The 25492-nt window shown below is 44.4% G+C and overlaps 1 protein-coding gene across 1 annotated transcript; it reads left to right on the top strand.

Annotated features, from left to right (window-relative positions):
• Positions 1-121: 121 nt before the first annotated feature.
• On the top strand, positions 122-24410 carry LOC146363641 (pleckstrin homology domain-containing family O member 1-like). The gene is made up of 10 exons (XM_084918765.1): positions 122-345; positions 1369-1518; positions 11938-12078; positions 13406-13510; positions 13604-13705; positions 13790-14083; positions 14227-14324; positions 14595-14757; positions 17349-17461; positions 17759-24410. Exons 1-10 carry the CDS (start codon positions 319-321, stop codon positions 18537-18539), a joined length of 1974 nt encoding a protein of 657 aa, XP_084774891.1. The 5' UTR covers positions 122-318; the 3' UTR covers positions 18540-24410.
• Positions 24411-25492: the final 1082 nt, after the last annotated feature.

The following is a 25492-nucleotide window of genomic DNA, read 5'->3' as shown; positions in this document are numbered from 1 at the left end:
TCCTCTGTCGCCAGGTGGTGCCCTCGGGCTCCTTATACCTCGAGTAGGCTCCGGTGCGCGTCCGCGTGGGACAGCGGGTGCACAGAACGAGCGAGAAAGAGCATCTGACTCCAAACGCGCGCGCGCGCAAGGGAGGATGCAGTCTCGGTTCAGACAACAGACGCGGAGCTGAAAAAGACGAAGAAGAACCGGGAGAACCGAGCCAACCCGCCGACACCGGAACCACCGGGACCAGCAGCGGGCTGGGCAGCAGCCGCCGGGCCAAACCTCCTCCCTGTCGGTGTGACTGTGCTGCAAGCCCCGGAGAGGAGGAGGAAGATGAAGAAAAGCAACCAAAGCAGGCGGGTCAGTGAGAGAGAGAGAGCTCAGGATCGATCAGTGTGATCGCTGATCGTTGACTCCGATCGCTGGTGTTTTCTGTCCGTTTGTTTGCGTCACGTGACGCTGCTTTGTGCTTTATTGAAGCTTCATTTTTGTTGAACCTTTATTTAAACACATCTCTGACACAGACTGAGCTGAGACAGGTGATGTGAGGGTGGTGCAGTGATGCCTCCACCCTGCCCGGAGCTGCAGCTTCGTTCAGGAAGTTTCTCCTTTTTTTTGTTCACAAAGAAAATCTGCGGTTTCAACACCATCGATGACGTCACGATGCCGCCACAGCCATGGCTCTTTCTTTTATTTATGTAGTTATTTTTCTTCTCGTTATTTTTATTTCATTTCTATTTATGAAGACAATCGTTACATGTTTACATCTTTGCCTTGTTTTTATCGTATTTCCTGCCTGTGTGCATTTCTCTTATTTGCCAGTATTAGGAATCTGTCAGTGTAATTTTATGTGATTGATCTTTGTTTCACACACGTGTTTGAGATTCTTCCCAGTTAAACGTCTGTGTGTAGATCAGGTTCATTCTGCCTCTAATGACCTGTTTGGTATACATTTTTAGAAAGCTCCCATTTTTTTTTTTACCTCAGATTTCTTTTTTGTCTTTCGGCCGTTTCGCGTCACCTGTACGTTGTTTACTGTTTTTGATTCCCACCGAGGTCATTTCCTGTTTCTCTGACATAATTTTGTGTCTTCAAATATTACTCATTTTATATGTCATGTTTATAGCTCTCCTGGGTTGTTTAATGCCTGGTTTAGTCTCTCTCAGGCCGTTTGTCTGTTTGTGTCTTTGAGCTCGATCCTCTCTGTTGTCTTTATTCTTTGTGGGTCAAATGTTTTCTGTCCTACTCTCATTTGCTTATTGCCTTGCCTCTGTGGGTCTTCCCATCTTTCTTAGATTCTTTTGTTCCTCTTGCATTGTATCTTCATCGGTCTCCGTTGGTCTTTGCGTTTCTCTGAATCCTCCTGTTATCGTTGTGTTGTAGGGTGTTCAGGACTCCGGTCCGCTGCCCGTCCAGCAGCCGGAGAAGGTGGGCTGGATCCGGAAGTTCTGCGGTCGGGGGATTTTCAGGGAGCTGTGGAGGAGTCGGTACATGGTGCTGAGAGGAGACCATCTCTACATCTCAGACAAGGAGGTGAGAACAGCAATCAGAGAAACTGGACAGACCCCCTATGGGCTGCTGGTTCCAGTCTGCTGGACAGGCCAGGGAGGACTGTGGGTAGGCTGTGCCAGACGACAGGTTTACCGGGTGCAGCTAATCCGTAGCTCACATCTCTGATCTAGTTTGATATTTTCTCTGTGGTGTGTTGTTCGGATAAAAAGAGCTCAACAGTTAAACAGAGATTGTAGATGCATCATTTATCATTGTTACAGATGTTTGCAAGGAGAAACAGGTAGAAGCTGTGAGATGGTCCTAAAGCAGAGTGTTTCTTATTTAAAAGTCACAATGCAGTAAAAAGACAAAGAAATGTCATGTGAAACAGAGGAAATGGGGATTAATCCAAAGGAAGATGTAAATGTTTGTGGGTTAACGCGTTTGAGGCCGGACCTTGGATTTTCATCAAGTGAGAGGATCTCGGCAGTCCCGCTGTGTTTATTTTCAGCTCTGATGACGCTGAGTCATTTCTAAACAACGGCAAGTCACACAGAGTGATCATGTGACCTCTGATGTCATGTTCTGGCTTCAGAAATATGTCCTGAGTGAAGAAGAGACAGACATGGTGTTTGTGAACAAACAAGACCTCATCCCACAGAGTGGTTTCATGGCAGCGAGTGCTGCTTTTAATCCTGCCGGCTACACACAGCTGGCAGGGGTCATTTCCAGCTGGGAGGGGTTTCAGGGGCTTCCTGAGGGTATCATCATCTCTGATGTTTCGCCAGAAATCCCTCAAAAGCTGTTTAGGGTTCAAGGAGTAGAAGTGAGCCGCTTTCTCTGAGAGTAGCTCGGCTCTCCTGTAGAGATCAGGTGAAGAGCTCAGTCATTTAAGACTGACTCACTGTACCACTGCTGCTCCTCCACATAGAAAGGAGCCAGTGGAGGACACCTCCCAGGTCAGGTGTTATGGGGCAGATCACAGACACGCTGCAGATATTTCTGTATGGCCCTCAGCTGTCCTGGGAATGCCTCAAGGAGACTGGGAGAGGAAGGTCTGGCAGTCTCTGTCTAAAGTGCTGCCCCCAACAACCAAATAACAGGTAAAAGATGGACATCCCTTATTTTCTCTGTGGTATATGTCCGTATATTCCCTGAACGCAGTGTGGAGGCAGGTGTAAATGTGGCTGCAGCAGGTGTGTTTGGACTGGGAAGTGTTCACACTGGCCTTATGTAAGCGTCTATTACGCAAGAGCACAGCAAAGATCGTGGACGCTGAGTCAGACTTTGTTCTTGCCAAAACTCTGAGTTTAACTCTCAGGAAGAGGAGGAGGACGATGTCTGTCAGCTCGTGGACACATCAGGACACAGGAAATGCCTCACAGCTGGCTTTGAGCTTCTCTATTTCACAGATGGAAACAAAAAGAAATACAGTAAAGGGACAAGATGCCTGAGGTCATCAGGATCACACACAAACCTGCTAACCAGTAACAGCCACTCAAAATCCATTCACTCAGTAAAACCAGAGCTCCACCTTCTTATGTACAGTAACCTTGCAGCAGTCATATTATTGGTCATGTAATGTCATCAAAACGCTCCAAAAGGCTCCAACAACACAAACACGATCCAGGGTCCAGTTCAGGTGAAGGCTAGCAGACAGCTAACAGCTACAGCCTTCTGTGTCACCATCCACCTGTCAGTCACAGAGGCCACGCCCCCAATAATGCAAACTTTGATGCACGTGAGCCACAAAAGAATGCAACCAGGTGAGTTATAAACAGGTGTTATGAAGGAATGAGGAAACGTCAAAGGTGCACTCACGTTTCTTAAAAGTACAAAAAATCAGCTGATTTATGGATTTGTGATGTTTTCATCAGGCTATCGCCTTTATCGCCATCAAAGTCTCTCAGAAAACATTTTTTATAGAATTTATATTTTTGTTTGTATTATTAACTGCATCCATCAAACAAGTCAGTTTTTAAAGAACGCAGCTACACCAAGACTACAATTAACATTTCATTTCACAGTATTACATGAATCCGAAAAGAAGTCAGAGATGACATTCGCTCGCTTTCTTAGTAAAAATTCTGGAAAAGATAGTGGCTGCACAGGTTTATAGACATCTCAGTGGAAATAACTTGTACGAACAGTTTCAGTCTGGCTTCTGTTCATGTCACAGCACAGAAACAGCTCTAGTAAAAATCACCAATGATCTTCTGCTTGCAGCTGACTCTGGACTCATCTCCATCCTCATCCTCCTTGACCTTACCCCAGCTTTTGACACTATCTCCCACTGCATCTTTCTTCACAGATTAGTATCTATTGGCATCGATGGTACAGTACTCTCCTGGTTTACCTCGTATCTCTCTGGCCGCTCACAGTTTATTCAATTACTCACTCAAAGATCAGGATCTACTCCAGTTAATTCTGGTGTACCCCAAGGCTCTGTCCTGGGTCCTTTACTTTTTATCATCTATCTCCTACCCCTAGGTAATATTTTCAGGAAGCATAACAATCAAGGTCTGGTTTACTCACAACTTTCTTAAACTTAATGACAATAAAACAGAATTCATTTTAATAGGCACCAGATCAAAACTGACTAAAGTCCCAACCAGAAGTCTTTCATTATCCATTGATAACTCTGATGTCACACCCTGCCCTCAGGTTAAGAGTCCATATTTATCCGATCTTCTCCTTACATACTCACCCCCTCGTACACTCCGCTCTTCTTCTTGCTTCCCTTCTGTCTGTTCCACCTGCTCGCCTGACTACTATGGGACTCAGACCCTTTAGTTCGGATGCACTTCCACCAGATCTCCGTACCACAAACTCTCTCACCACTTTTAAATCACGTCTCAAAACCATCTATTCAGAATTGCATACACCTGATCTGTCTTAGTCCATTTTTACCTTGCTCAGCTTTAATACTTTTATGCTTGTGGGTTTTTTTTAACCTTAGGAGCTTGGAAAGAAAAGCGTCTGGACTTCTTTAAGTTGCTTGAAGACGTTTCAGCTCTCATCCAAAGAGTGTCGTCTAGATACCTGTACCAGTGGCTGGGTACTCTCCCTTTAAAAGAGCCAAGAGCCTTTCTTGCCACTTCCTCCATGTAATGGTTGGCTACAATAGGTGACACGGGGGAGCCCATGGCACAGCCATGTTTTTGTCTGTAGAAACCCTCATTATATTTGAAATATGTAGTGGTGAGGCAGAGGTCGAACAGTGTGCAAATCTGATCGGGGGTGAAGTTGGTCCTGTCTTCCAAGGAGCTGTGATATGTAAGGCGGTCAATGATTTTGTCCTTTTCAAGGTCTTGAAGCCAAGCTATAACTTTCTTTTTGTAGCTGCTTGTGGGGTCTCGCTTTAAGGCTTCGTAGGTATTGTTGTCACTGAGGAGAGTAGTGATCTTTGTATGGTAATCTGTAGTGTTTAGGACCACGGTGCATCTTCCCTTATCAGCTGGTAAAACAGTGATGTTGTGGTCTTTGCTCAGGGAAGCGACGGCCTTCTTTTCCTGTATTGTGAGGTTAGACGGAGGGACTTTGGCACTGGAGAGGGTGGCTGAGACTTTCAGCCTGATTTGCTCTGCTTCTGTTGGCAACCTCAACACTGAAGTTTACCGGAAGCCCACACACACGGACCAGTACCTCCTCTTTGACTCCATCACCCTCTGGAACACAAACTTGGAGTAATCAGGACCCTACACCACCGGGCAGAACATGTTCCCTCTAAGCCTGAAGGGAAAAAGAAGGAACACACACATGTAAAGGAAGCACTCAAAACGTGCGGCTATCCTAACTGGGCGTTTATAAAGTCAGCAAAGAGGCACAGAAAAGAAGATCAGACACCAGCGAGGGAGGATAAGAAGGACAGACGCAACAACATTGTCATCCCCTATGTAGCCGGTGTATCAGAGAAACTCAGGAGGGTTTTCTCCAAGCATGACATCCCGGTGCATTTCAGACCCAGCAACACGCTCAGACACAAACTGGTTCACCCGAAAGACAAAACTCCAAAACACAGACTTAACAATGTGGTGTTTGCTGTACAGTGCAGCGAGGAATGCCCAGACCTCTACATTGGAGAGACCAAACAGCCACTTCACAAGCGCATGGCACAACACAGAAGAGCCACCTCCACAGGACAAGACTCAGCAGTCCATCTGCATCTAAAGGTCAAAGGTCACTCTTTGAGGATGTTCACATGTTGGACAGAGAGGACAGATGGTTTGAAAGAGGAGTGAAAGAAGCCATTTACGTCCACTGTGAGCGACCATCTTTGAACAGAGGCGGGGGTTTACGACACCAACTCTCTGCCATCTATAATCCAGTTTTGAGTTCCGTCCCCAGACGCCTGAACGCCCACTCACATCCTGGGCCATCTGACCTCAGGAAATCACATGATAGGGCGGGGCCAGGTTTCACAATGAGCTCACCCGAAACTCTGGCTGATTGGGACCCATACCTGTTTTCACACCTCGGCTCATGTGATTAGAGGATCATCAGGGGGTCCTTTTGTCCCTCTTTGGGGGGATACTCCCACTAGGTTTAAATCTGGGACTCTCCACCATTTGACCTTAGAACTGAAGAAGCTTCTCGGATGAGAGGTGAAACGTCTTCAAGTAAACTTAAAGAAGTCCAGACGCTTTTCTTTGCAAGCTCCTTTGACTACGATGACCTGGATGACTGAGAACCTTCACAGACATAATATCAAAATAACTCAAACAAAGTAACAATATGAATATATCAGGTAAAATAACATAACTATCAGTGCAGGTGATAAAAAGCGTGGCGTAGTATTGTGTAATGAATAAAAAGAGAGTAGCAGTGTGTGATGGGGATGAAACAAACATTCAGTAACATACAGATAAGTACCAGATTTATTCTGCTGTGAGCAGCAGAGTAATGACTCACGTTAACCCAGAGTGTGTGTGTGTGTGTGTTTAATCATGACTTGTTCCATCATTACTCGTCATATTTCATCTTGTTCCTGTTCTTCAGCAGTACGCTAACCCAGAACTTTTTAACGTACATGCCTGAGGGAGGACTCGCTGTGTGTGTGTTTCTGCTCTGTGACAACCATTTTTACTGTTTAACTGTCATTGTTGGGAGCGTTTTGGTTTGTGAGGACATTTCTGTTTTTGGACACACATTATTTTGTTTTCACTGATTCTTGTGGACCGTTCAGAAACGGTGTTGGAATTAATCTTTCAATCTATGCTTTTAGTCTGATAGTGATTTCAGGATGAGTTCCTGCCCCAAGTGGTGGAGTTTAAGTATGACGGGGTCTTGTTCACGAGTGACGGGAGAAGGGAGCGGGAGATCAACAGATGGATTGGTGCAGGGGCTGCAGTGATGCGGACGCTGTACCGGTCTGTTGTGGTGAAGAGAGAGCTGAGTGTAAGACCAAAGCTCTCGATTTACCGGTCGATCTACGTCCCTACCCTCACCTATGGCCACGAGCTGTGGGTAGTGACCGAAAGAACAAGATCACGGATACAAGCGGTGGAAATGAGCTTCCTCCAAAGGGTGGCTGGCCTCTCCCTTAGAGATAGGGTGAGAAGTTCGGCCATTCGGGAGGGGCTCAGAGTAGAGCCGCTGCTCCTCCACATCGAAAAGAGCCAGTTGAGGTGGTTCGGGCATCTGACCGGGATGCCTCCTGGGCGAGGTTTTCCGGGCATGTCCTACCAGGAGGAGGCCCCGGGGCAGACCCAGGACACGCTGGAGAGATTATATCTCTCGGCTGGCCCGGGAACGCCTTGGTGTTCCCCCGGATAAGCTGGAGGAGGTGGCTGGGGAGAGGGAGGTCTGGGCTTCTCTGCTTGGGCTGCTGCACCCGCGACTGGGCCCCGGATAAGCAGAAGAAAATGGATGGATGGATGTGTTAGTGAAGCCGCTGAAGCACACCAAGTGTTGAATATAATCTCTGTAGTACTGACAAATGATCAGCTCCAACAGCTGTGATGTTTAATGATGTTTCTGGGCTGCAGATTGTAATTTATCTGAATTTAAAGTCATGTTTGGTGTTCAGAGGTTCAGCTGAATGGACCATGCAAGTGTGCATGAGTTATAATTAGGGAAACGGTGCTGGTTGGGGGATAGATCAACATTGTTCAATGCGATAAGAGTTTCGCGATTCTGATTCCATTATCGATATCACTTATCGATACGATTCCTTATTGATTCTCATTGGGTCTCACTGGTTCATCACAATCACTAAGTAGTCGAGCAAATTCTGTGGTCAAGTGTTTGTGCATGTAGGATGTATTTCCTTTGACTTGATTCCTCTGATGTCATCAGTATTGGGGCTGTTACTCAAAAAAAGTAATCTATTACACATACTACACAGAGCACTTTTTTTTAAAGTAATGCAGTATGTTACTTAATTACTCCCAAGAGAAAGTAGTTCATTTTATTACTTTCACATTTCTCTGTAAAATGACATGAAACATATTGTTTATAATCAGCACTGAACAATGTAAACCTGAGGCTACAGCCCCACAGTCCAACACCACAGCTCACAGTGTAACCCAGTGTTCTTTTACTGGTTTGATGTCTGATTTCTAAGGTACAGTTACATTCAGTCCTGTAGACTATGCGCAACAATTGCCTTTAAGTGTTATGATGTAATTGATTCATGACTGTTTCATGATAGTCAGCCTCGGAGCCAACTGTGGGGGGAGGGGCTATGTGCTCAGATGGCCTCTGGCTTTGTCAGAGGAAGCTTGTGTGCACCCGCTGTGTTACACATGGTAGCATTACAGGCACTATTATCCATCCTCCTGTTAGTGAGGAGACGTTCCTTTTGAGTCTTCAAGACGGATCATGTCCTGCCATCCAGTCATCAGAAAACTTCTGAAGATGGAGGTGTCTGTGCAGTGGCTGAAGTCTGTGGTGTAGAGGGTGAAGAGGAAGGGGGAGAGGACAGTCCCCTGTGGTGCCCCTGTGTTGCTGATTACCTTGTCAGACACACACTGTGGGAGACGTACATATTGTGGACTTCCTGTCAGGTAATCAACAATCCAGGACACCAGAGAAGCATCCACCTGCATCGCTGTTAACTTATCACTCCCGAGGGAGTTCAGCTCCCTCGGGAGGTGAAAAAGCCTGACTTTAATGGTCAGTAGCTCGAGGCTCTGAGAGCAGTAAGTTTTTAAGATACACACATCTCTAGCCCACAAAGAGTGAACCATAAAGCACACCCCTCCTCCCCTTTTCTTGCCTGAGTCCTTCGTTCGGTCTCCCCGGTAAACAGTGAATCCATCCGGTGTGATGGCGCAGTCGGGGACGCTGGGCTCCAGCCATGTCTCTGTGAAGGCCGTTCTGCAGCAGTTCCTGATGTCTTGTTGGTGTTTAATCCGTGAAGGCAGCTCGTCAAGTTTGTTGTCCAGAGACTGGAGATTCGCGAGCAGGATGCTGGGCAGAGGTGGCTTGCTGTTTCTCTGTCGCGTTCGGCACAAAACTCCGGCGCGTTTCCCCCTCTTTGTTTTCCCTCGACGTCGCGCGAGTAAACAAAGGATCCCAGGCAGCAGAGCGTCCACGGAGTCGAAACCCGCTGTAAAGTCCGAACTGGCTGACGAACGTAGTTCCAAAAGCGTTTGTCTGTCAAAAACAGATTCAACTCGTTAGCTCTATTCTCACCTCCCTCAGCTCCCCTGCTGTTGGTTGGCCTGAATCCAGTGATGGTCTTTGTAGTGGCAATTCCTTTTGTTTGACAAACCAAACATCCCACAATTAAAAGTCCACAAGCCACTGCTGCCCTGAGATAATATTTCATACGCAGGCAAAAGAAGTCCACTGTGTTGATGCTTCTTTTCTCTGCTTGCATCTGAGTGTCATCCTCTTGTTTACTCTCTTGTTTACTCTTAATATCCGACATTTTTATTGTCCTCTTGGATTATTTCAAACATTATAAAGATGCACAGCACACTGAGAATCCATAGCATAAAGTGCAAACATGACATCCATTTACCTGCTGATTGCAGCGAACAAACATTTCCACAGAGGGCGTTGGCATGTTTCAATTAGCGATCCTATTATGCACAAATTTAGTACATCAAAACTCAGTTCATCAGTCTTTGTAGTGAAATAATGTCTTTAAACTCAAATAGCTTCACCGTTTTCCTTTACGGCTTAAACAATATTGTCACTCACCAGCTTTGATGAACGAGTGACATGTTGATCCAGGCCTCAACACCAAATCCGTCTGGAGTACTCACAGACGATCCAGTAACTTTTATTCGAGTTCGACGGTGATCCTTGAAATCCTTATATCCAACATATCCATTAATGAAGGATTATTCCTTTGTCCACGGGCAAGTTTTTTACTTTTTGTAATGGCAATTCCTTTTGTTTGACAAACCAAACATCCCACAATTACAAGTCCACAAGCCACTGCTGCACTGAGATCATATTTCGTACGCAGGCGAAAGAAGAAGACTGTCCAAACTTGAAAGTTGCGTTTTTATGGTTTATTCATCCAGTTTGGCAATAACAAGATCAAATTTTTGTTACTTCCTGCTGCTTCTCCTGCTCTGGTAAAAAAACATAGGCCCACCCCCAGTGCATGCTGGTCCTATACCAGTCTCTTTATTTATAGAAACAAAATGGCCCTACAGCTCTTACTGACTAATTTAACAAGGTAACATCAAACAAACAAAACATTGAAACAAATATTAACCTACAAATAAACTTGTAAATAAACCCCAAAATATAAGTAAACTAACAACAACCTTTAACTAATTTCAAAATAACAAAAATAAAGAACAGATAGCTCCAACAGTCTTCATTCTTCATTCTTCAGTTAGTGTGAGATGTATGATAGTGAAAGACACACTCAGTACACTTAGTGGCTGGAAGCACGCCCAGGTTCTGCTGATTACAGTATACATACTCATAACTGTCCATAGAAGTAAAAGTTTCATTGTTTGACAGTTATAAGGCAAAGCTCAATGAGGACTTCCTTCTTCAACCGCTTAAGTGAAACCTTGTATTTGATGCTTTTGCTAAATTGCAAGAATAAAATCTCCAGTTCCTGACTGTTGCTAGTTTTTCTTCATTTTTATTCTGACAGCTGGGTCTTACAACCAGACCTTGGCAGGAGCTAGAGGCGACCAGATCCAAAAACCAGAACAGCAGCTAGCTTGACTGTTGCTCACTTTTGTTCATTTTTATTGTGGTGGTCTGCAACCTCGCCGTCCATTCCTGTGCAGGATTCTAGTAATTGTCTTCTTTGAGACTACAATTCCTGACTCGCCTAAGTCATCCACTGGCATCTTAGCAGTTGTTCTGTGGTCTTTGGACACATCTCTCACTTGTTTTCTTTCCAGAATCTGAAACTTTGCTTCCTACCTCTGCCAGGCTCGTTCTGTATTGTGTGACTCTCTTTGAATTTGTGTGTAAATACTTCTTACAACTTTGAACAAGTTAAAGCACATTATTAACAGCTGTGTGCTATGGCTCAATAAAAAGGTCAGTTTTTCAGGTGGGGGGCTGATAATTTTCCTCCCTGACGACTTTTGCTGATTCTGTTTTTGTGCAAAGAGAAATTATTCATGCTTTCTAAAGAAAACTCGTAATTTGAAAATCTTTTCCTCTTAAAAAAAACACTTGGAAGATTTGACAGAATCTTTAAACTTCTTTGGGGCTGGGGCTGCAAAATACGCAGTTTTCACCTACTACTCCTGTGGGTGCTAGGAAACCTGAGGGTGGAGACAGATCCCACCTGTTCTCCACTTATAAATAGAGGGGAGTGGGCCTGTGTGTGCCCACTGTCCATGAGGAGTTGGGTTTTTAAATCATAAAAAAAAATCATTCAAGTATAAATTATAATTTGTGTAAAGAAACTAGATATTATAGTTATAGTTCAAATAAATTAAACAACAGGTCAGAATAATAAAATGTTCAAAATGAAATAAAACTGGAGCTTAGCTGTAAAACGGTCAGCTGGCCCTTTAATCTCAGGTGTGTTCACAGATCTCAGACAGCAGCTGCTCAGTGTGTTCAGCCAGCTGTTAACAAACAGTGTGACACACACACACTCCTTTGTCACTGCATCTGTGCTAGCCTGTATGCAGAGCATTATTAGAGAAACAAACACAGAAGTCATTCATCTCTAATCTCAGATTATTTTAATTTGCATGCTTCCTCTAAACCAGGGGTGTCGAACTCCAGGCCTCGAGGGCCGGTGTCCTGCAGGTTTTACATGTGTCCTTGATCCAACACAGCTGATTTAAATGGCTAAATGACCTCCTCAACATGTCTTGAAGTTCTCCAGAGGCCTGGCAATGAACTTATCATGTGGTTCAGGTGTGCTGACCCAGGGGACACGGCCCTCGAGGCCTGGAGTTGGACACCCCTCCTGTAAGCTGTCCTGTACACTTATGTTCTTCCATCATGAACCTGCAGAACTGATCGCTGTTATTTGTAAACCATGATGATGCAGGTGTGTTTTTGTATTTGCAGGTAAAAGATGAGCGTAAGGCTCAGGAAGTGTTCGACCTGGCTGATTACGAGCGCTCCGAGGAGCTGAGGAAGGCCAAGAGCCGCAGCAAGAAGAACCACAGCCGCTTCACGGTGCTGCGCTGCAAGCAGCCGGGAAACACCGTGAGTCCACCTGTCCGGCTGTTTACCTGTCGTCTTGAGTGTAACTAACAGAATTACAGAATATGTCTGTCAGTGTTTTTGTCCCGCGCCTCAAGTTTCTGGTTTCATGGAGCATCTGATCCAAAAGTGAAACCTCTGTCCTCGCCCGTCCTTTCGTGTCTTGGTGTTCGGAGATTACGCTGTCCTGCTTGACCTCGATGGTGGAGTTCCTCCTACATGTGCCTCAGGATTGGTGGATAAGATTTGAGATGTCCTGCCCCATCTGTGTTCTGCGATTGGCTGAGCTGCATGCTTTTTGTTCCTATTCTGAACAGGTTTAATCTGCAGAATCCAATTAGACTGCCAGAGGATGAGTCAGAGCGGAATAATCCCAGAAACTACTGCAGTTTGTCACGCTCTGCTCTTTCTACTTCTACGATCTGACCTTCAGCTTTAATTTAATAAAACAAGAATCTACATTCTGATTGTATAGAGTCAGGATCAGGGTCATTACCTCAGAGGGTTAAATAAACTTTGTGTGTAAATTTGTGTTGGGCTGCAACAAACACTATAAAATTTCTAGATGTGAAAAAATTGATGTTTGAGTTCATTTAGAGATCCTACAACTGGAGGTAGAGTAGATGTATTTGGCTAAGGATGATGAAGACGAAGCTGCCAGGCAGGAGCAAAAGAGCAAGGCCTTAAAGAAGATTCATGGATGTAGTGAAGGAGGACATGCAGAGGATGGTGTGACAGAGGAGGATGCTGGGATAGGAGGAGACTAAGGTAGATCATCCGCCGTGGCGCCCACTAAAGCATGGGGTGTCCAGCTCCAGGCCTCGAGTGCCGGTGTCCTGCAGGTTTTAGATCTCACGCCTGAATCAAATGATTACCGGGTAGTTCATTACCAGCCTTCTGGAGAACTTCAAGACATGTTGAGGAGGTCATTTAGCTATTTTAATCAGCTGTGATGGATCAAGGACACATCTAAAACCTGCAGGACACCGGCCCTCGAGGCCTGGAGCAGCTGAAACTCATAGAACAACACATAACCTTAAAACTTAAAAGAATGTAAATACTTCTCAGAGTATTTGTGCTTCTCTAATGGCTTTCTGTAAATGTATCATTTACTTGCTACAACATGGCAAGTTCCAACGTATGGTGGGAGCTATCTGGTGAAGCTAATGTGCCTTAAAGAAAGCTCAAATAAAAAGTAAAAAACCCAATAAAATATGGATGTTTCATCAGCTGCAAGACTCAAAAACTGACATTTAAGTTCTTGCACCATTTCAGGGGTAAACTATGTATTTCATATGACATCAGATTGGTAAGAATATTCTTTTTGCAGGCTCCAAACCTCGTGTTTCTGGCTGTGAGCCCTGAGGAGAAGGAATCATGGGTAAACGCCCTCAGCATCGCCATCATCAAAGCGAAGAACAGAGTTTTGGATGAGGTGCGGGCTGCTTTTTTTCATGGATTCAAATGTTTTAATAACACTTCGGCCACCTTTTTTAACAGGGTGTTAACTCAATTTGTCTGCGTACAGGTGACCATTGAGGAGGACAGCACGCTGGTTCATCCCACCAGAGATCGAGCAAAGATCCCTTATGGTCGCCGGCTGCCGACCAGAGGACATCTCATGGCCGTGGTACTGGGAGCCTTTTTTCCATCTGTCTTTTGGTCTGAATGTTAAGATAATGTTATTGCTATTAAAGTCATGTTCTCACTGCAGGCATCCACCTCTTCCCATGGCATGCTGACACTCGACCTGGTGGCCGAAGAGGATGTTTTTTCACATGACTACGATGGCGACTGGAATAACAGCTTTCGGGTCGACCTGCAGGGGGGCGGGTCTTGTGGACAGATTGGAGTAGGAGGTCGTCAGCGAGCTGGAACAGACGTATCAAAGCTGCGGATGACATCCAAGGAGCCCAAAGTGAAGACTAGCAGTCTGCCCAGGGGCAGTGAGCGGTCCTGGGGAAAGCATCTGGACGCCTCCAAGGTCCACAAGTCTCCACAAATAGAGGTGGGCCCTTCAGATCCACATTAACCTTTTTTTACTTCTGGAAGCATGTGGCTCCAAGTTTTTATTGAATAGCTTTGCTAAAATGAACACTAAATCGCCATAACTGACAGCGACACCTGCCTGAATAGAATGTTACCTTTCAGGTTCTCCAGGCTCAGTATCGAACGCCACAGCCAGGGAAGAGGTTTAGTATGCAGGGCCGCAGTCGCTGTGCCTCCATGGATGAAGTCCTCTCTTCCAGGTATGACCTGGTAATAAACAAAGTTAGGGAGTAAACAGACGCAGGGTTCAGGCTTTCTTCTGCAGAGTATCAGGCTGTCAGGTATTCAGGATACTCAGGAGAAGTAGAGTCCATGGTTAAAGTCAATGTCTGGCCTGCTGGACTCACTGCTGCTCAAGTCTGACTGAACCAGTGAAACCCATTTCAGTGTCTTTGACCTTTATGTCTTGAAATTTTGAAACATCACCTTCTCCACTCTTCTGTCACCCTAACCCTCTTCCTTTTCTCTAGACCGGTGATGATTCGCTCAGAGTTCTGCTCTGCTGTTAGGCGATGTCCGGCTGAAGTGGAAGCGGGAGTCGAGGCCTCGGCCCAGCCTTTGGGTCAGATCCAGAGCCTTATTGCCCAGAGGATGCAGCGAGCTCAGGAATTGCTGGAGGAGATGAGACTGCAGGTTTGACTGCTTCATTCATAAATGTATAGATTAGTTTACTGATCATTTTCATGATGTCAACTGGCTTAGGTGGCAATTATTTTTTATAAGATAAATGACAGTACTTGTGCTTTGGATTGACACTTTTAGGTCCACCAGGTGGAAGTTCCATTAATCAGACCACAACAAAACCCGAACTATAGCACTGACATTAGTTCACTTTGTCACAGCCGATTGGATTTGCTGCCGGTAGTGGACGTTTGTGGATGTGCAGGATAAGCCATGTAAACAAGTAAACTTCGCTACCCTTGCAATCAGGCACCACAAATACCTGACATACCTGTCATCACAAGACTGCTCCAGTTGAGTGAATGACTGGAGCTGGCGGGGCCGTCAGCGTTGGACGACCCCGTGTCACCGCTGAATGCATCGCAGATGCTACATTCTGCTAAAGGTCATGAACACATCCCAACACACTGCCCCAATAGGTTATTAAAGCCTGGCCAATCTGTCCCCAGAATTAAGGGGTGCACACGGGCACAGGATAACTGCAGCCTTTATGGTACAATCAAAACTGCTCCCAACAATCATAGATGTTTACATCTGCGCTGTAACTGCAATAATTTAATCAACCAATTCGCACTACAACCTGGTTTGCCTCTTATCTGTAGTTAATTTTATTTAATTTAATAACTGCACAGTACTCTGTGTATAGTAACCATTGTCCTTGATGTAAATATGTAAGAAGACATTGTGTATGTTTCTGTTCTGTGTACTGTTTGTATGTGTCTTTCTGGCTGCTGTTACAACCAAATTTCCCCTTGTGGGACAATTAAAGGATTAAAGGATTATTCTATTCTATTCACTGACCTTGCATTTAATTTGCAGCGGCACTATGGGATATTATGTATGTCCTCATACACACACACTTAACCTCCGCACACTCAGCCTCCAGCAATGCCCCGGATCGAACGACGGTCTGCGTGCAGCCTGTGTCCACTAAGGCTGGCCTGTACCCCCTTGGTACCTTGCCCGTACACTGTATGTCCCTCTCAGACCAAGGGAGGGTAACACCCTGCCCACCAACACCACATATCTCTCTGACCTGGTTCAGATCACCATCCCATCTCGGTGTCTCCGATCTTCTTCTCTTTCTCTCTCTGTCCCCTCCCCCGTCTTGCCACCATGGGGAGCAGGGCTTTCAGCTGCTCCACGACTCTGGATTCCCTTCCTCCTGATTTAAGAAATATCTCTTCCTTCTCTCTCTTTAAGTCCCAACTCAAAACTCGTTCAAAATAGCTTATCCCATTATTATCATTACACACCTCTCTGTCATCCAGCCCCAGGATTATCCTTAAAAGGGGAGGCATGATTACATGATGAGGTCAGGTGTGTGGGTCAGCCTCCCCTGACACCACCCTTCCTCTGTGGCTGAGCTACAAACCACGCTACGCCACAAACAGAATGAACTCTTTGGGATTTCCTTACCTGGATGATTGAGCATACATCAAGTTAGCTTAAGGTTATTTTGCAAGCACTAGCAGGACAAATTCTCTACCTCCGCCCTGTACCCTGTTTCATCTCCATCGAAGATGAGCCCAACCACGGTGGTGTCGTCTGCCGCCAACAGGCTCTGCTGGTCTTTGTAGTTGGTGAGGGCTTGGTTACCTCTTCACACCTGGCAGGGGTTGTTATCAGTGAGGAAGCCCTCTATGCTTAGGCCTCCTTGTCCTGTTTGATGTCCGTCCTCTGGTAGCGCTGTAAAGAGAACTGTCCCTCAGCCTGAAGGCTGAGTTCTGATCAGAGCCGGGACTTCAGATTTCGTGCCTTATTAAAGTCCCCAGCAACAATATGGATGCCCTCCGCGTGCTCTCTTTGCTGTTTAGGTGTTGTTGGAGGTGGTTGAGTGGCGAGCTAACGTCAGCATTGCGGGGGGCAGCTGTAAACAATGGTAACTATGACTACCATTAGCTTGCAAGGTAGAAGGGCCTGAACTGATTGGACATGAGCTCCAAGTCCCGTGAGCACTGACTGTATATAACTCTACTGTTACGGCACCAGTAGTCTCACCGCCCTTTCCCTTACAGGAGTCTTTGTTGTGGTCCTGATGGTGTAGGCTCTGGCCCGATAACTCCACTGAGGCATTAAGGATTTTTGGATGGTGTCAGCACTCAGTTACAATCTGTAAACAACACGGTTGCAGTAAATCTCTGATTGTAGCTGTTTTGTTTGCAAGGGATCTGGCGTTGGTGATGAAGATGGACGGAAGCGGGGTTTGTAGTGTTGTTTTCACAGCTGGACCTGATAGCCAGCTCTGCTTCTCCACTTTTGTTTCCTCTCCTTGCGCTGTCTGCAACGCTTGGCGCTCCCAACAATAACCCACGGAGCCCTGATGGTCTTGAAACTCAGGTGGAATAATGTCAGTCCCATCCAGTGTAAAGGTTCAGGCTGAGGCCGATGTCGATTAGTTCCCGACAGCTGAAAGTAATCAGTGCATTGCAGGAAGAAAAAGAGAAATAAACAACACAAAAAGGGTACACAGTAGCTGGGAGCACTGTGCCCCTATACATTAGCACGTGCTGCCATCTTATATGTAATGTTGTTTCTGACAGGAGCTGCAGAAGACCAAAGCAGAGCGAGAACGAGAGGGCAGTTCACCTTATCTGAAGGGCATCAACTCTCCTCGACTCCATCACCTCAGGGGCTCAGAGTCACCTCACTCCAGGTCAGTTTTAGCACCTTAATTAATAATTGACATTATTGATTAGTTCACATCAATATTTGTGATTTGATTTGCAAAGCAGATATATAAAATGTAGATTGCATATCCCAAAATCAAATTGCAAAAAGACTTTTCCCATGATCTGTCTGTTACAGTATGTTTGATGCAGTACCAAACATATTTGTGTTTGTGGTACTGCAGTTTGTAAAGAAGAAAACACACAAAGTTCTCACATGGTTGGAAAGATTAATTTAATACTGATTGTTGAACTTAAAATCTGATTTTTGTCGCCATCTTTAGCAGGTCATCGGGATCTCCGAGGAGCCGGAGCAGCGACTCTCCTCGCCTCAGAGGAAGAGAATCTCCTCGGTCCAAAGCCAAGAAGAATCGGTCCAAAGGAACTGACTCACCTCACTCCAGAGGATCCCACGCAGCCGCTGCTAAAGTCAGCGACTCTCCCAGGCTGAGTGGCTCTCCTCGGTCAAAGAGCACCGATGCAGCTCGATCTCCAAAACTCAAAGGACCATCCGCTGCCTCTCCCAACAAGCAAGGCAGCTCTCCAATACAGAAGCCATCCGACTCGCCTCTGAGCGTCGGACGATCTGACTTCTCTCAGGTTAAAGGATATGGTTCGCCACGGGGCAGTGAGACCGACTCTCCTCATCTAGGGAGCAATGAGGAGTCTCCTCTTCAGAGCCAGAACTCCCCGACCCTGTCCAGATCCTTCGAGTCCTCACAACCAAGAACCCCTGACAGCCACCACCCCTCCCCACTTCCACCAGCCACCCAGCTGTCTGAGGATGACTCGGAGGTGGAGCAGAGGCGTGCCGAGGCTGAGCGGCTCCTGGAAGAGGCTGTGTCCTCGTGGAAGGAGGCGCAGGAGGTCCTGCAGGAGGTGAAGGAGCTCCAGAGCCAGACGCTGCGGCGGCAGCGTAGGAGGACCTATGAGAAGATGGCATCGGCAGCAGCGGCCGCTGGTATACCTGCACCGAGCGGCGCAGCAGAAGAAATAGACGCGCTCATCTCGCCGACATCACCAGAGGACAAGGAAGATTCAGAGACACCTGAACGAGGAGTTTGAGTGTTCAGCAGTGACTTCTCGATGGAAGTAGCAGCGTTTCTTTAGCACGCAAACAGAAGCCTGCTTCAAATTCTGTCTCCATGTTTTAATCTGCGGACGGTGCACGTGACCACACAGAGCAGGATTGTTTCTGGGAGGGTTAATGGCTTAATCCTCCACAGTGCACTAAACAGGAAGTGTGTGTGTGTGTGTGTGTGTGGCAGATGTTTGACGCACACGTTTGACGGGGACCCTTTCCCCTTCTCTTCCTCCAATGGTGCTGCATGTTTATCTTCTTTCTCCGTCCTCCTGAAGGCAAAAAGATTTTCTGTTTATCTGTTGAACATTTTTGTTTTGTTTTTTTGAAGAAAACCTTTTCAAGATAAGATGTCAGCGTTTGTACATCAAGAAACTTTTTGAATTAGTCACTGAAGCACACTACGAGCACAGAGGGGAGTCTGCTGGAAGTTTCCCCAGACTTTCACTCCGATAAAACATTCATGTATTTGCTAATGTCATTGCTAATCTTCAAAGTTGTTGCTCTCTGCTTTCACTGTAGCAGAGATTCCTGTAAACGTCCTTCCAGCTCTTTTTAACCTCACAGGATTTTTGTAATCTGTGGATTTTTCTCAAAAATCAGGGAGTTTAATGTTAAACAAAGACACGAGAAGCAATAATGACACAAAGTCTTTACCTGTTCATGTGTTGCAGTTTACAAAACAGAACTAAAACTTTGCATTCTGCAAAAAAGCGGAAATTTAATTTGCACACTTGAAGCCCAGCAGATGCTGGATAGCATCAACCAATAAACAGCTGACATATTTGTTGTAGACAGTGAGACATTTGCTTTAATGAAACATACATGTGACATAGAAAAAGGCCCAATAAAGTCTAATAAACAAACAAACAAAAAGTGTGCCAGCACATCCACCAAATATAAGAAATACGAGCCTTTAATCATCTACACAATAAAGTTACTACTTCAGTATATTTACGTTCCTGTTTATCTCTTTAAATATTAGTGTAGATAATTTACTATTAAAGCTCATAAAGAATTTAGGAATATAATGGAGACTTAAAGATACAAAAATTACATGGAAATTGTATAAATCAGCAAAACTAGTTGATTGGAAAACAAGTAGGTAAACAAACCAATGAGAAGGATGAATGAATTTGTTGGTAACAAATGAATAAACAGTGGAACAGACACATTAATCAAAGATTAAAAGAAAATACAATTAGTAATGTCAGTTTGTGTTGCCTACATAAAATATTTATTACATTTAGTGTTTTCAAGGCAATTGATTTGTTACCGTTTATTCATCAGGTTAAGTCCTTTGTAGTTTCTGTCCTCCAAATAAACCCATTTGGGTTTGTTGTTAATCATGTTCTGAACACGTATGTGCTGGCAGCTCAGGCATAAACATGCCCAACATGTGATGCATCTGTTAAATGTGTTTCACCAACAGAAATACCTTTCTGAGATTGTTTTTGTTCAGCTGCACGATAATAATCGCCCGTTTTTACCAGTTTATCAGTGTAGCGCCAGATCATCAAATATTTACAGGAACTTTAATATACAAAGAAATATTCATAATCTGTACTGTAAACTTTGTTGTGTCACTATGTGCTGAATACTCAGAGACTAATTTCACTTCTACAAAGCTCCACATTTATGCATTTATAAACTTTGAAGCAATGAAAACTGTAACGTTAGCTGCAGCCAAACAGTTCAGTCTCCAGTTAAAGTTTAACGTGTCCTGCTCATCTGCAGCATGACTCCTCACACTGCAGATACACACAGCAGCCATTTTATTGGTCAGATGGTGTCATTAAAAATGGCATCAACAGCACAAACGCAGTCGGGAGGTCCAGTTCAGGGACTCGAGTTAGTCTCAAATCACGAGACGCTACAGCATTGGAGATTTTTATACCAGACTTTCACTTTAAGGTCCTGTCTCTTTGAAAAGCCCCCAAAACCCCTGCAGAGGTGCAGCTCCCAGGGCACAGAGCTTTACCTCATTGTCAAAGGTTTATGTGAAATTCAAACTTGTACTTCCTCTGTAGGTTCTGGTACTGAAAGCTTGACAGCTTGATTTGTGGTTCCTGTTGAACAGATTTTATTTCTCTTGATCTTTTTGCACATTAGAGCACTGAAAGACTACATCACGCCAGAAATCTTTGGACTATGAGAAAAGATTCTGATGTAGTTTGAATGACTGCACCTTGTTCCTTCACGTTTGTTAAATTATGGAATACATTATTTAAATGTTCTTTTTCTGATGTAAATCTGTATGGTAATGTTTTTGAATCATTGTAAACAGCATTGCTTTCGAGGTAAATGGCACCAAACGAACACTGATGATTTTCTTGTGGGGAGCGTCCAGGGCTCGTCTTCACATGCAAACTACAAATAAGCTAAACTGGTGGAGGGATGAGAGTGTTCACCAGACTTTGTTCATCTCTTTTATTTGTGTTTACAGACAGCAGGAAGTATCCTGTCAACATGTCAGCTCTTTATGATTTAGGGCTTTTGGACCATTAAAGCTTCCATACTTTAGGCTGACATCATCATACTGTCCACATTTATTCATAGACATCGCGCTCAGCTCCAGGTGTGTGCGCTTTATGGTCATGAATTTCATAGACAGCTGTGGATTTCATATTTTTAGGTCTTTTTGTATCGAGGGTAGAAACAGCCAAATTCAGAAATATACATATATATTAGGGGTGCAACGATACACAAAATTCACGGTTCGGTTCGTTTCGATACTTTGGTGTCACGGTTTGATATTTTTTCGATACAAAAAAAAATGTTCATGCCTTTTTAATTTGTCATTTATTAAAATTATAAATATATATTTTAACTCAAAAGTACAGTTTTTAAATTTAATGTTGCTGAAACAAAAAAGTAATAAAAAAAATAAATATATCTCAGGGCTCGTAAAATTTCAAAATCTCTGGTAGCCCTTCGGGCAGGGACTCTTCAGTTTTTGGTAGCCCAAAATAAATTTAAGTAGCCTGAATAAAAAAGAGAGCAATTTTTTGATTAATGTTTTGTTTCCTGTTTTGTTTCCTTTACAATATTATACATTAAAGTATAATATTGTAAAGGAAACAAAACATTAATCAAAAAATTGTTGAAAAACAAATTACAACATTGTATAAAAATTACAATCATCAACTCAAATACTTGGTTCTAATTGAACAGAAATTTCTATGAACTTGTAAGAACTGTGTAGGACATGAATCAGTCTGTGTCAGATCCTGAATTTGAAATTTCCACTGAAGTCACGGGTAAGAGGCAAGTGGGACCAAGATCGAGGCCATTTGCTTTTTGAAGTTTGCAAAGACTGCTACATTGTGCCAGTGGTAGTTCACTCTTTGCAACATAGTAGCTGTTCTAAACTGATTTTCAGGTTTATTTTTAGTATGTTATTTGCAATTGGTGTTTGTTCTGGGAAAGATATTGCAGACTGAGCAATAATGCATTTCTTGCATTTCTCATGGGTTCTAATGGGGGCCTTTCTTAAAATGACTGGTCCCAGTAACAAAGGCGCTTGTCGACTCAGAAATCGAGGGAAAACCAACAACACACCCGGCAGAACATTATGTTATTTACACGGGTGCACATAAGTGGTCCGCATGTGCGCATTCGCTGTCAAAATAAAAGACGTGCACCAGATAAGAAGTTGCAGCGCACGTTTGCGTCCATATAAAAGGCAGTGTTTTTGTCCGCTAGAGTGGGATTTTCACGGCACATTCTGCACCACATCTCTGTGCGTTCATCATTTGTTTGAAGCCAGCTCACCTCCTGCAAACACTTTTCCGAGAATACGCGCTTCTCTTGTGGTTCGGACTCCTTCTGACATTTCTTTGGAGGTGGAGGAAAACCAAAGTAATTGCTTAAAGGAGCTTCGTCGACATCTTTAAGAGTTCTAAACAAATGTCTGTCCTCCTCCAGAAAATCTTATGTATGCAAACACGCGTTGCAACTTCTTATCTGGTGCGCGTCTTTTATTTTGACAGCGAATGCGCACATGCGGACCACTTATGTGCAGCCCTGGTTATTTAGCTCGTCATGTTGCAGCCACAGAAATTATTTTGTCCATGAAACCATAAAGCTGCACTTTCTTTTTGCCTTATAGTCTGATTTGTCATAACTTTTCCGTTTTGTGGTAAGCTTTTCTTTGGCTGTCACTTCTTCACCCTGACCTGTCTTATTTGGCTCAGCAGAACTAAAATATATATCCTGCTGCTTTTACACACGCACTCACATCACGCTCAGCGATTCTCTGCGCGATCAACCTCTCACATGTTTAAGCTGCAGGAGATTTCACTTGTCATGTTTGCATAGTAAGCTAACGATTGATAAGACGATGTCAGAGGAATTGGTGCGCAAATTATCATCACTCACCAGTCAGTGCTGTCGCTCTCTATACACAGTTCGCGCGATTGCAAAGTGAAAGCAAAAAACAAGCGCAAATTCAAACGCGATTTCAATATGTCACATATTGACAGTGGCTCACCGATGCCAATGACATAATTACCCAGCTACATTTCCGAAAGAATGCAAAAGCATTGACATATATTTTTCCTTCCTACGATAGCCCGACGGGCAGGGCAGAGATAGATTTTGGTAGCCCGACTGGAAAAATCGCTAGCCCCAGGACGTCGGGCTAGCGATTTTGCGAGCCCTGTATCTGATTGAGGAATCACTCATCTTTGGAAAAGAGAGTTTATTACAGAGAAATGGCTCTTTCCAAAATAAAAGCTATACTATATGCTTCTTCTGGGCTATATTCTCAGCAGCATATTAAACATATCAGGTCCTCATAAGGAGAATCCTGTGCTAACGGCTGTCTAAATGACTCGGGTAAAGTTTGTAGCATGCGTGCTTGTTGTTTTTGTCTGCTTCCACTTGTCTTTGCACTAGGATGATGTCGGAGTAAATGTGCAGTCATATTCGTTGTGTTCCCACTAGTGCTGTCAGCGTTAATCTGAAATGACGTTAACGCCACAATACGGCAAATCTCCGTTAACGAGCTACCGTGAATCGCCCTGTTCGTGGGGCTGGACGGCAAACACGTTAACGAGCTAACTGCGTTAACGCACTAGTTCCCACTAATGTAATTGAGCATTGCGTGGCACATCCGACATACTGTTTTACTTTTGTCCATGACGCGCTTACCTTCAGGGTCATACGTCACATGAAGACCAAAATAGTTCCAAAGGCCAGATCTGAATGAGGGTGGGGGAGGTTCAGTTTGCCATGTTGCAACGAGCTTAACTTCTATCTTGCTAGCTTGCGCTGCGCTCAGTGGATCTGCGTTCGACTACTCCGCCTAGGCTTTACTGTCGAGCACAGATCCACTGAGCGCTCAACACAGACAGCATCGTCAGAAGAAAAGTCGATAAAATAAATTAAAAATTTTGTATTGTTCGATACATATGCGTACCGAACCGAAAGCACTGTATCGAACGGTTCAATATCGATACGAGTATTGTTGCACCCCTAGTAGCTACACACCACATCGGTGAGTTCATCCAAATCACAAGTGCTCTCTTGAAACAAGGACCAGTCAGTGCAATCAAAACACCCCTGAAGGGCAACACAACTGTCTTTTGTCCAGACATTAGTCCGCTTCACACAGGCCTTCTCCCTCCTAATCACAGATCTGTAGGCAGGGAGGAGGTGAATAACATTGTGATCCGAGGAACCTAGCGCAGGTCCGGCCACAGACTTATATGCCCCCTTAATTGGTCCATAACACAAATACAGCGTTTTATTATGCCTTGTAGGACAAGTGACATATTGAAATAAATTGTTCAGTGATTTCTTGAGATTACAACTGTTAAAATCACTAAGAATAAAAATTAGGAGCATCCAGAGAGAGAGTCTGCAGGTTGTGTACCACTTTAAAAATGGTGTTGGCAGCAACTTTAACGTCAGCTTTAGGATGAATGTAAACCACAGCGCCCAAGAGTCTTTTGTTCTTTTTCAATCAAACAGACAAACAAACAGACAGACAGCAATTCAGTCTGTTTGTTTCCACCCATTGTTTAAAGATGGCTGAAAATTGCACAAAGTGAAACTCATCAGGTTTAACCTCAAGTCTAAGAATGACACCCTCAGATTCAGGTCATATGACACAAATCCAGCTGCACTATTGGCCTAGTGCCCAGTGTGACACACGCACACACACGCGCACGCGCACACACACACACACACACAGAGAGAGAGTGGGTCAGTGAGCTGTGATAAAGAGCTGAGCAGATGTAGGCCAGGACACACACAGATGCATCTGTGTGTGTGTGATCATGTATGCATGCGTGAGCATTTCCTGATGACTAATCTGCTGCCATCATGTGTGCACTGAAATCCAGATTTACCTTAAAGGGACAGGCTGTTTCTCTGTACGTGAACATTCACGTTTAAACTCGGAGGGCAGCAGGCAGAGAAGCATTTTATGATCTCATTAAAGATTAAAATAGACTTAGTCTGGGTGAAAATTGTTTTTGTTGATGCAGTGATCCTTCTTTATGCCAAAATCATTTTAAAAGTCCTTTAAAGGCATATATCTTTTAATTTGGGTTGTATAGGCTGCAACGTACTGCAAACCTGTGATATCAGTTTGCACCACAAGATAAGAACATGTTCTTAGTTAAAGTGGACATGAAACTTCACATGTATAAAGGCTCATGTACAGCCTGCTCTCAGACACTCACTCTGTAACTCTGTGCGTGAAGCTGGATTTAAGAAATCAGTGTTTACAGGTAAAGTTTTTAGAGAATCCTTAGTCTAACAGCGTTCATTTTGTTTCACCTGTGATGTGAAGGTACCTGCAGAGGTTACCGAAACAGGGGAGCGGCCCGTCAAACTCACCTTGATGTGTGGGAACATTTAATCTCTGGTGGCTGTCAGAGGGACTGCAGTTTTAGAGCTTAATAGAATAGAATAAAGTAATCCTTTA

The sequence above is a fragment of the Perissodus microlepis genome, chromosome 22 (genome assembly GCF_051167445.1).
Source record: "Perissodus microlepis isolate ML-2025 ecotype Zambia chromosome 22, ASM5116744v1, whole genome shotgun sequence".
NCBI lineage: Eukaryota > Metazoa > Chordata > Actinopteri > Cichliformes > Cichlidae > Perissodus > Perissodus microlepis.
The sequence above is the reverse complement of the archived record's forward strand: the minus strand, read 5'-3'. Positions and strand labels throughout refer to the sequence as shown.